The sequence below is a fragment of the Bufo gargarizans genome, chromosome 2, assembly GCF_014858855.1.
Source record: "Bufo gargarizans isolate SCDJY-AF-19 chromosome 2, ASM1485885v1, whole genome shotgun sequence".
Taxonomy (NCBI): Eukaryota; Metazoa; Chordata; class Amphibia; order Anura; family Bufonidae; genus Bufo; species Bufo gargarizans.
Window position 1 is genome coordinate 649264628 of NC_058081.1, and position 12712 is coordinate 649277339.

Sequence of the window (12712 nt, forward strand, 5' to 3'; positions counted from 1 at the left end):
ATAATACATAGAAGATGGGGAAAGGGGAAGGGGGAAGGAGGAGCACAGCTGCAGTTTCCTTCCCAAATGTGTATTAAGCCTCATGCATATGTCCGTGGAACACAGACCGTGTGATACCGGCCGGGATTTCTTCTGAGTGCAGGAGCGCCCGTGCGCTGCTGCCACAGTACAGTAATACACTGGTATAGATCATGCCATTGTATTACTGTACTGCGGCGGAAGCAAGAAGTGCACGGGGTCATAGCAACCAATGACGCCGTGCGCTCCTGCACTCAGAAGAAATCCAGGCCGGTATCACACGGACCGTGTTCCACTGACGTGTGCATGAGGCTTAATGCTGTGAGAGGGGAGGTGGACCAGAAGTGGAGAGATCTGATTGGATCACAGAACACAGCTGTGCTCTGACATCATAAGAGGAAGAAGCACACCTACTAAGCAAGCATGTGTGCGTGGCCAGAATTCTGTCCTTATCTCTCTATCTCATATCTATCTATCTATCTATCTATCTAGAAAAAATATATATATTCCACGGCACTCCAAACAAGTAAAAATGAATGTGACTTTAATTCACCAACGCAACGTTTCAGTCCACACACTGGAACCTTCCTCAAGCAGTGATATACAGGTCCTTCTCAAAAAATTAGCATTACACACAACTGAAGTAGTTCAAGCCTTTTATTGTTTTAATATTGATGATTTTGGCATACAGCTCATGAAAACCCCAAATTTCCTATCTCAAAAAATTAGCATATTTCATCTGACCAATAAAAGAAAAGTGTTTTTAATACAAAAAAAGTCAACCTTCAAATAATTATGTTCAGTTCTGCACTCAATACTTGGTCGGGAATCCTTTTGCAGAAATGACTGCTTCAATGCGGCGTGGCATGGAGGCAATCAGCCTGTGGCACTGCTGAGGTGTTATGGAGGCCCAGGATGCTTCGATAGCGGCCTTAAGCTCATCCAGAGTGTTGGGTCTTGCGTCTCTCAACTTTCTCTTCCCAATATCCCACAGATTCTCTATGGGGTTCAGGTCAGGAGAGTTGGCAGGCCAATTGAGCCCAGTAATACCATGGTCAGTAAACCATTTACCAGTGGTTTTGGCACTGTGAGCAGGTGCCAGGTCGTGCTGAAAAATGAAATCTTCATCTCCATAAAGCTCTTCAGCAGATGGAAGCATGAAGTGCTCCAAAATCTCCTGATAGCTAGCTGCATTGACCCTGCCCTTGATAAAACACAGTGGACCAACACCAGCAGCTGACATGGCACCCCAGACCATCACTGACTGTGGGTACTTGACACTGGACTTCAGGCATTTTGGCATTTCCCTCTCCCCAGTCTTCCTCCAGACTCTGGCACCTTGATTTCCGAATGACATGCAAAATTAGCTTTCATCCGAAAAAAGTACTTTGGACCACTGAGCAACAGTCCAGTGCTGCTTCTCTGTAGCCCAGGTCAGGCGCTTCTGCCGCTGTTTCTGGTTCAAAAGTGGCTTGACCTGGGGAATGCGGCACCTGTAGCCCATTTCCTGCACACGCCTGTACACGGTGGCTCTGGATGTTTCTACTCCAGACTCAGTCCATTGCTTCCGCAGGTCCCCCAAGGTCTGGAATCGGTCCTTCTCCACAATCTTCCTCAGGGTCCGGTCACCTCTTCTCGTTGTGCAGCGTTTTCTGCCACACTTTTTCCTTCCCACTGACTTCCCATTGAGGTGCCTTGATACAGCACTCTGGGAACAGCCTATTCGTTCAGAAATTTCTTTCTGTGTCTTACCCTCTTGCTTGAGGGTGTCAATGATGGCCTTCTGGACAGCAGTCAGGTCGGCAGTCTTACCCATGATTGCGGTTTTGAGTAATGAACCAGGCTGGGAGTTTTTAAAAGCCTGAGGAATCTTTTGCAGGTGTTTAGAGTTAATTAGTTGATTCAGATGATTAGGTTAATAGCTCGTTTAGAGAACCTTTTCATGATATGCTAATTTTTAGAGATAGGAATTTTGGGGTTTCATGAGCTGTATGCCAAAATCATCAATATTAAAACAATAAAAGGCTTGAACTACTTCAGTTGGTGTGTAATGAATCTAAAATATATGAAAGTCTAATGTTTATCAGTACATTACAGAAAATAATGAACTTTATCACAATATGCTAATTTTTAGAGAAGGACCTGTACAAAGTGGGTGGTCAACATATGATTGGTGTAATTAAGTATTTACAAATATAAATAACAGAACATTTGAATAAAATGTTGTGTCCATAAGTGTATCACAATACATACATTGATCATAACCAATCAATTTTTATCAAAAATTGTGAATAAATACATAAAAATACGTATAAATATTTAATTCATACTATCTATCTATCTCATATCTATCTAATCAATCCATCTATCCTTCTATTTATCTATCTATCTAGTCATCTATTTCATTTCTACCCATGTATCTATCTCATATCTATCTATCAATCCGTCTATCTATCCATCTCTCAATCTATGTAATCATCTATACAGAGCATATTTCTGTATCTACACCCCTGCACACACATGTGTCTTGTTGCTACAGCTCAGGAGCTTCTCTTCACACATCATTTTAAAACACTTTTCATGTTTAACCAAATGTTCTGTATTTCTACTCACCTGCACAGTAAGATGAATCCATTTCTTCACAGCAAATCTCCCCTGTGTCATTACTTTTATAGGAGGCTGCAAACCATTTACTGTGCGATAATAAAACGCGGTCTCTTTCTCGGAGATTGTGAGTTTGAACACAATCTGCCCATCAGAAGACTTTTCTATCACACACCTTAAGAAGTAAATAGAAAACAGATCAAAACCGTCAAAATAGTAAACATATGCTGGGAAATATAATGCAGACAAAAAGAGACGACATCGGTGCTCACGTGTCATGCTTAGTTATGATGCCCACGTACAGTGCTCACGTGTCATGCTGAGTTATGATGCCCACGTACAGTGCTCACGTGTCATGCTTAGTTATGATGCCCACGTACAGTGCTCACGTGTCATGCTGAGTTATGATGCCCACGTACAGTGCTCACGTGTCATGCTGAGTTATGATGCCCACGTACAGTGCTCACGTGTCATGCTGAGTTATGATGCCCACGTACAGTGCTCACGTGTCATGCTGAGTTATGATGCCCACGTACAGTGCTCACGTGTCATGCTGAGTTATGATGCCCACGTACAGTGCTCACGTGTCATGCTGAGTTATGATGCCCACGTACAGTGCTCACGTGTCATGCTGAGTTATGATGCCCACGTACAGTGCTCACGTGTCATGCTGAGTTATGATGCCAACGTACAGTGCTCACGTGTCATGCTGAGTTATGATGCCCACGTACAGTGCTCACGTGTCATGCTGAGATATGATGCCCACGTACAGTGCTCACGTGTCATGCTGAGTTATCATGCCCACGTACAGTGCTCACGTGTCATGCTGAGTTATGATGCCCACGTACAGTGCTCACGTGTCATGCTGAGTTATGATGTCCACGTACGGTGCTCACGTGTCATGCTGAGTTATGATGCCCACGTACAGTGCTCACGTGTCATGCTGAGTTATGATGCCCACGTACAGTGCTCACGTGTCATGCTGAGTTATGATGCCCACGTACAGTGCTCACGTGTCATGCTGAGTTATCATGCCCACGTACAGTGCTCACGTGTCATGCTGAGTTATGATGTCCACGTACAGTGCTCACGTGTCATGCTGAGTTATGATGCCCACGTACAGTGCTCACGTGTCATGCTGAGTTATGATGTCCACGTACGGTGCCTACATGTCATGCTGAGTTATGATGCCCACGTACAGTGCTCACGTGTCATGCTGAGTTATGATGCCCACGTACAGTGCTCACACATAATGCTTATGTATAATGATCACATGCAAAGCTCATATATTATACTCACATGCAATGCTCACATATAATGCTCATGCATGGTTCTCATGTAGAATACTCACATGCAATGCTGACATACAGTTCTCATATATAATACTCACACACAAGAAGAAACAAGATGGATTTACCGTCTATATAGCCTCAGCCCAAAAGGCCTCAATGAAGGCTTCACTTTTTCTTCCTTTTTTAGAATAATTATCTGCACTTTTCAATGAAACATGATCGATATCTATTAATTTGTGACCAGGCGTAGACGCTGTTATGATTATCTATATTCACTAATATGAATATTTTACGTTTAGCGAGATCACGTTTTTTATGCCCACTGGGCTATAAATATGATACCATTTCGGGTGAGATATGATTTAAAAGTATGATCTCATCCCAATGAGTGTAAATCTAGCTATGGTGTTCCCTTGTATCATCTAGGGCTCACATAGCCAAAACACAGCCGAGATGGCGATAATACCTGTTAAGCTGCAGCGCTGTGCGACTAAGTCAGCGCGCAGCCTCAGTGATGAAGAGAAACAAACTCTCAGACGAAGTGTATACGCAGGCGCAGTGAGGCAGAGCAATGCTGTCGGAGTCTAAGTGTACGTGCAGGCGCAGTAAGGTAGAGCGATGCACCTGAAGACTAAGTGTACGCGCAGGCGCACTATGAGAAGAGGCGCTTCGGGTACATTTAAGTTCCTGCGCAGCCGCAGTTTCCTGCAGTGGCCTTCCAGGGAGGTAATTTTTGGCGCAGGTACTGGATGCGCATCTGACTCACCTGAACATTCCCACCTGGATGACGGTGGTGCAGTGTCATCGTTACTTGCAGGTCGCCTATTGGTGATAGGGCTTACCTGATACTCACCCACTCGTATCCTCCATACCTATTGGCCCTTTTAGTCTGCTCCCAAGGTGGAGACAGGCTTTATAAGGTCCTCAAACAGCGTCTTTATTCAATTCTGTCCGTTACCCCTGATGAAGCCAGATTAGCTGGCGAACCATGTTGGGGGATAGTTTAATGTTTTAGACTCTGTGATCCGTGTCAGTTCCAGCCACAAGTATTAATAGCAGAGCATGTCCTAGAATCTTCTATATTGATACAGATAGGACGGTGCTGTATAGGTCTGCTATAGTATTAAAGTGTCTGAAGGCACGGGGAGTGCACCCCCGGCTCACATTGTAGCTAGGATACACATGCTGCAGTACTGACAGGGCATAAGATAGTTTTAACCCTTTCCGTAGCTCACTTTCTTTTCACTTAGAAACTCTTAGCAGATTTAGTAAAAGTTAAGTTTTAATATCTGGGACAAGTGAGGTTAATAGCCTAAACAGACTTTATTTGTTGATTAATAATAAACCCTTCCCAGATAGGGTCTAGTATTTTGTTAGTAATACTCACATACAATACTCATGTATGATACATACAGTACAATGCCCACGTTGAATGCTCATGCACAATGCTTATGCACAGTTCTCATGTACAGGATGAGTCAAATGTCTCATGACACCCTTATATTTCCGAAACGAAAAGGAAAATGAAATATCTGAATGCCCCATCAAGTAATAGGTGACGAGGCCTATCTTTTAGACTATGTTCGGAACATGGCCACCATTTTGAAAGCCGCCATATCGGTTTTAAGGGCAAATTTTTCCAATGGGAAAGGTTCATGTAGCATATCAAAGAAGACCAGCATTTTCTCGGAAATCGAGTGCTACAATCAGGTTTGTAATATCTCTTGTGGTTCAAAAGTTATCAACACAGAAAGTTCAAAACCTCAAAGTTTAAAGTTCTGTGTTCAGCAGCAGGGACAACACATTAAACACATGAAATAGTTGTGCATCACAGGGAACATTCCTGGTTGTTGTTGCAACCTTCTGTGTTGATAACTTCTAAATCACAAGAGATATTACAAACCTTATTGTGGCACTCGATTTCTGAGAAAATTCTGGTCTTCTTTGATATGCTACATGACCCTCTTCCCGATGGAGAAATTTGCTTTTGATCCAATATGGCAGCTTTCAATTCTGGACATAACCTAAAAAGATAGGACCCCTCACCCAATACTTGCTGGGGTATTCGGATATTTGATTTTCTCCTTCGTTTCTGAAATAAAAGGGTGTCCTACAACTTTTGACTCACCTTGTATAATACATACAATGCTCATATATCCTACTGACAAACAATGCTCATGTATGCTCCTCACATACAATGCTTACATATACTACTCACATGTAATGATCATGTATAATACTCACATACAATGCTTGTATGATGCTCATGTATACTAATCATGTACGACGTTCACATACACTGCTTATATACACTACCCACGTGCAGTGTTCACGTATAGTACTTGTATATGCCATTTTACCAAACCTATAAATAATTTTTTATGGCCCCAATTAAAAAAAAAAAAAATTTAAGCTAATTTTATTTCAGGTCAATGCAGCCACCACCACATAAGAAATGTAAGTGGCATCCACTCTGAGCGCCATTTTATGCTTCAGTCTGATTTTGTTATATTTTTAGATACTGAGCTTATTACTTAGGGGTGGGAACTATGCTTACTCGGGGGAGGGGCTTCACACTACCTGATCCCATCTGCAAGCTTTGGAAAATAAGTGGAATTGCTCTTTTAATTACACGGTGCAATTAATACTTTATTATTTTTTTTCCTTTTCCTTGAGGGCTATCAAGAACAATTTGATGGTCTGATCTGATCCTGGGGCCAACAGCATCATTGATCTTGTGGCTCGGATCTCTGGAGAATCTGGTAAGTCTCAGCTGAGGATTTCTAGGCACTGAAGTCTCATTTATCATTCCCTCTTTATACTATTTAAATTTCACAGCTGCTTGCCCCACTGTTGTCTCTATACATTTATACCCCGAGGCTGCTGTTCGTCATTACTTTTAGTGCATGTTATAGCGCAGAGTACCTCTTTGTTACACGGTGAGGAAGAATCGCTTGCACAGGCAAGGAGCAGGAACGATGATGAGGAATGCTCTTTGCTCATTGTCTTGAGTTCATCTTTAAACTCCTGCCTCATTAGTTACTATGCAAGCCATGCTAAACAAAGCAGAATTATACCATTCATGCTAATGCGAGGCCAAGGGCTGGGATTCCTCTAAGATTATATGCTTTGTGTATCTAATGATAGCAGCAATTTTTAAGAGTTGCCTCAGGTGAGTACCGGAAATTCAAAGACATTATTGCATATAATATCTTAACACACATGTGGATATATTCAAAAGGCTATTTCAGCGGCGCTCGCTCTGTTGGGAGCATGATTTTAGAGACAAATAGATTTTCATTATTCCGCCAATTAGGACATTAGATATTCTCTTGGTATATGTGAATAATCAACTAATTATTAACCGAGAGCCGTATACCAGGAATGGAGAGAAAAAAATGAAATATCTAAATTACAGATGATGTTTTTTAAGGAGGCATTTTAAAGTGATCAATGTCAGAAGTAATTTGACTGTGCCCTTGTTATATGGAACATATTTGTCAGTGCTTTCTCTTAAAGGGGTTATCCCATGAATGATGTGTAAATGAAACATCATATAGTACGTGACAAAGCTAGGACCAGCCCTGTACCTCACATGGATCCAGAGATCTCCCCATTCATTGCTCCAATTGTTCTGCTAGATTTATTTCAGGCTGGGCGTGTCCTTTCTTGGGCGCGTGTCCTTTCTTGGGCGCGTGTCCTTTCTTGGGCGCGTGTCCTTTCTTGGGCGCGTGTCCTTTCTTGGGCGCGTGGCCTTTCTGCTGTAGCTGGTGGCAGTTGAAGGATGGAACTGAGCATGTGCTTCCGTCTCAGTGAGCAGGACAGAGAAATTAGAAAAAGAGCAAACAGCAGGTGGCGCTGTACAGATAGATTGCATCAAATAACTCAGTAGTTATGATACATATATTATTACATGTAAATACAAAAGTATTTAGAACCAGGTGCCTGTTTGAAAACCGTAGAATATTTTTTGTGGGACTTGTTTAACCTTTTAGGGGATTACTCATCTCAACCTCTTTACATATACCTTTGTGAGGTATACATAGATACCTATAAATGAGCCAGAGTGGTGAGCCACAAACAAGCAATGCCCATCAAAGGCCATCCATTGGAATAGATACATGTATTACTTATATTGACCTCTAGTGGCCACTGTAGGAAAAATAAGTATCAGCTTCTAGAGGGCCAGATTGTGTTGATTAGCTGATCATCGTGGCTTCTCTCAAATTAAAAGGGCTGTCTGGGATGTGTCAACCTCTTTGAAGACATTTTTATTTAAAAGGCTCGTGCCACAAACACATTTTACATTTTTTTACAGCACTTGAATTGTTTTGTAATTGCATGTAACTAAAAGTTTAGTATAACCACTGGGCTATTCAATAAAATGTATCTGTATAGCGCCACCTGCTGTTTGCTGTTTTCCTTATTTCTTGTCCACCTCACTGCGGTGGTCACACAGGCTCAGCTTAAATCTTCAACTACCACCAGCCATAATTACTGTTGAAAGCTGTAGAAGTTACAGGGAAAGAGCAACAGAGGAAAGGACGCCCCCCACCTCGAGCTGTTATAGGGAGAGATTTGCAGCATGAAGAGAACCTAATAGAACCATTAGAGCAATGAATGGTGAGATCTCTGGCTGTGCGGGCATGCTGTGAGTTGTAGTTTTGTAACAACTGGAGGCACACTGGTTGGGAAACACTGCTCTAAAGGACCTGGTCCAAACATGAAAGGCTGTTCATTTGAATAGATGCATGTAATACTTAATTTGCCCTCTAGTGGCCACTGCAGAGAAAATTAACCAGGAGAATTTCCCAGGTAATATCAGCTTCCAGAAGACCAAATTGTGATGATTAGCTGATCATTGTTGGTTCTTACTAATTAGAAGGGTTGTCTGTCATGTATCAACCTGCCTGAAGACATTATTTTTAGCCTCATTTCATAATGAAATAGCCTTTCTATTATTGTTTAAGATTGCTACCTTTCCCAACAAAAAATACCGTCCATTTCAGCCACACTCCAATGGAGGTGTGGTTGTGGGACCATGGCTTAACACGGAGTGTTAAGTCGCTGTCGTACTGTGGCTCCCAATAATATTAATGCCTCCATTAATGCCCCCCAGTAAGGAATTAATAATGTCCACATTAGTGCCCCCCAGCATTAATAATGCCCCATTATTGCCCCCCAGAATTATATGTTCCCCATTAGTGCCCCCAAGAATTAATAATGCCCCCATTAGCACCCCCCAGAATGAATACTGCCCTAATTTGTGCCCCCAGTAATATTTATGCCCCCAGATATAGTAATGCCCCCATTAGTGTCCCCAAGTAATAGTAATGCCCCCGATTAGTGCTCCCCAGTAGGAGTAATGGCCCCATTAGTGCTCCCCAGTAAGAAAAATGCCTCCATTAGTGCCCCCTGTAAGAATAATGCCCCATTAGTGCCACCTAGTAAGATTAATGCCCCCATTAGTGCCCCCAGTAAGAATAATGCCCCCATTAGTACCCCCAGTAAGAATAATGCCCCCATTTGTGAGCCCCAGTAGGAATAGTTCCCCCACTAGTGGCCCCAGTAATAATAATGCTCATATTAGTGCCCTCCATTAAAAGTACTGCCCCAATTAATGCGCCCCAGAATTAATGCCCCCCAATAATGCCCCCTAATTAAGAGTAATGGCCCCATTAGTGTGCCCCAGTAAGAATAATACCCCCATAAGTGTCCCCGGTAAGAATAATGTAAGAGTAATGGCCCCATTATTGCGCCCCAGTAAGACTAATGCCCCCCATTAGTGCCCCCCCTTTAGTGCCTCCAGTAAGAATAATGCCCCCCAATTAGTTCCCTGCTTCTGAAAAGACAACAAAAAACACTCACCTCTTCCATTTGCTCGCGCCGCTGGGAACACTCGCTGTTGACTGGAAGTTCAGGACAGGACCTGCAAGACATCATCATGCCGGAGCGCAGGTCCTGTCCTGTGCACATCCAGGGAGCAGTGAGTGTTCCCCACGGAGCGATCAAATGGAGGACGTGAGTTTATTTTTTTCTTAACACAAGTGGGGAAAGGTAAACGCTGTACTAATGAGCGCTCCACAAAGGAGGCACTCATTAGTAACAGTCTGTACAGGAAAATACTTGTAGAAAAAAACTGCTGGCACCAGTAGAGCCACTAAAATACCGGCCTTGCCGGTGAGATACCGGCTGTGTGGCAACCCTAGTATTGTTATGTAATACATATAAATGGAAATTTTCTTTTGGGATTCTTCTCTATAAACCAGAGTCGAGAGCCATTAACAAGCAATGGCTATTGCTCAAAAGAACCTTATCAGACCACGACAGGCCATTCATTCAAATAGATGCATGTAATATTACATTTGGCCTCTAGTGGTCACTGCAAAGAAAACGAACTAGAACACTTTCCTGGGTAATATCAGCTTCCAGAGGGGCAGATCGTGATGATTAGCTGATCATCATGACTTATTTTAAACTAGAAGGGTTGTCTGTGATGAGGAAGTTTTTTTCTTAATGCTGACCCATTAGCTCCACTTAAAGGGGTAGAGTAGAATAAAGATGACCTCAGGATAGGTCATCAATATCTGATTGTAGTAGCTCAACTCCCGTAACCTCTGCCGATCAGTTGTCCGACGAGGTAGCGGCTGTCACACTGCACATTCGTCACAGAAAACCAAGCACAAGTGGCTCAGTAGTTAGCACCGGTTCCTTGCAGGGCTGGGGTCCTAGGTTCGAGTCAGACCAAGGATAACATCTGCATGGAGTTTGTATGTTCTCCCCGTGTTTGCGTGGGTTTCCTCCGGGTTTTCTGGTTTCCTCCCACACTCCAAAGACATCCTGAGAGGGACCTTAGATTGTGAGCCCCATTGGGTACAGTTGGATGCTAATGTCTGTAAAGCGCTGGGGAATATAGTAGCGCTATATAAGTGCATGAAATAAATAAATGTATAGTGGCTGTGCTTGGTATTGCAGCAAAAGCCCATTCCATTCAGTGGGATTGAGCTGCAATGACTGCACAACAATGTCATTCAGGATCTTTAGAAAGCTGAGTGGCAAACTGAGTAAAACGCAATAACAGTTATAATAATACAAAATGACAGCTCATTGTACATAACCGAAACCGATGAGAGATACACCCTAAGGTCCTGGTGCATCATGGGTAATATAGTCACAGAGTATAGGTCAGATGGATAAACACTAAATAATGTAAACCTCTTTTTGGGCTGTTGTCCAACTGCATCGACTTAGAAAGTGTCACATTACAACTTTTACCAAAAGAAAGCCACCCCCTTGCTACTTCAACCAAAATCTAGAACTAAAGAACCATCAGTTTTATTAAAATTAATGATGCACATGGTTGAATTGGTTGTTTTTGAATTTTTCTGTTGTTTTTATCTCAGAATTATTCCTTTTGCATACAAGGAATGTGTAACCGATGCCTCTGTACTTACATTTCACCATCCTGCTCGGGTTTCAGCCACACGGCCAACGTGAATGAGCTTCCAATTCTTAAAGGAGAAGCAGCAACAAAACAGTCTTTGTGGTCATAAAATATGAAGCTATTGGAATTGTTACCGGACTTGGGACGTAAATCAGTCTTATCCTTTCTGACACAGGTGCCGAGATCATCCTTGAGAAGCTGATGGAAGTCCGGAATAGCAGCTCTGTACGGACAGTCTTGAACACATAGGTGTTGAGTGCAGGTCTGGAGACTTTGTAAGCTCACATTACTTTGACAAAAGACGCTTCGTTTTGGGATTCCGCAGGTTGCGTCCGGTGGATCTGTGTATATGGGCTTAAATGCTGCTATATTCTCCAGTCCTGGGAATAGACCTTGTGTCTTAACCATGGGAAGACCAAAAATTAACACTGTAACAATATGACACAAAGCTCCAAGTTTTTTTTTTGTTAAAAAGAAATACATCTCGAGGCACGATGATAACTTCATAAAATCTTTAAATATATTGTGATTAATAAATTATAAATGATCATTATCGGTGGTTTGGTGGATATTGTTGGGATTGTAATTCTTGTGTTAAATAATCCATCGTCTATTACCTGAAAGAAAAAACATATACAACATATTACTATTTAACCTACAACATCTATATAGTATTTGCTCCTACATACTTCCCACCCCTGTCAAAATCCATCTAGTGTAAAACAGTAAATAGAAGACTTGGAGAAAGGAAGATGCCACCTTGTAATACACCTTAGAGTAGTGATGGCTAACCTCCGGCACTCCAGCAGTGGTGAAACTACGACTCCCAGCATGGCCCATTCATTTTTATGGAGTTCTGAGAACAGCCAAGCAAGTGTACATCTTGGGAGTTGGAGTTTTACCACAGCTGCAGTGCCGGAGGTTAGCCATCACAGCCTTAGGGGAAAGTGGTGTGTTCCTTACCTTTCATTAGCTTGTCGTTCCACCTTCTCTGTCTACAAACTTTCTATTAACTGTTCAGAAACCTTCTCAGTGCTATAAAATATCCATCTAGCGTAAATCCATCTAGAAGAGATGGAGGAATGTCTATGTGTCTGGGTAGTTCCATATATCCCATGTCTAAGTTCCTTTTAAATGTTACAAAACTGAATTAAGAAACAACAAACTATATTACTTAATTCAACTTAAAATTCATGCTCTTCAAAGATGTTATATTAGCCCAAGACATTTAAAGGGGTTATCCAATTTCTCAAAACAAACCACATGTGCCGGGCCTCTCAGTGGTAATATACTTACCCCGCTAGCATCGCGTCCCTGTCCCCGCCTGCCATTGGCTGCTCCCCCCAACACCGGA

General features: G+C 42.4%; 1 protein-coding gene across 1 annotated transcript in view; it reads right to left on the reverse strand.

Annotated features, from left to right (window-relative positions):
- LOC122926257 (usherin-like) overlaps positions 1-11766 on the reverse strand; it is a 236257-nt gene extending 224491 nt beyond the window's left edge. The window contains exons 1-2 of the mRNA XM_044277632.1: positions 11369-11766; positions 2632-2797 (exon numbers count right to left, since the gene is read on the reverse strand). Coding sequence (XP_044133567.1) covers positions 2632-2797; positions 11369-11766 — 564 coding nt within the window. The remainder of the gene's footprint in view (positions 1-2631; positions 2798-11368) is intronic.
- Positions 11767-12712: the final 946 nt, after the last annotated feature.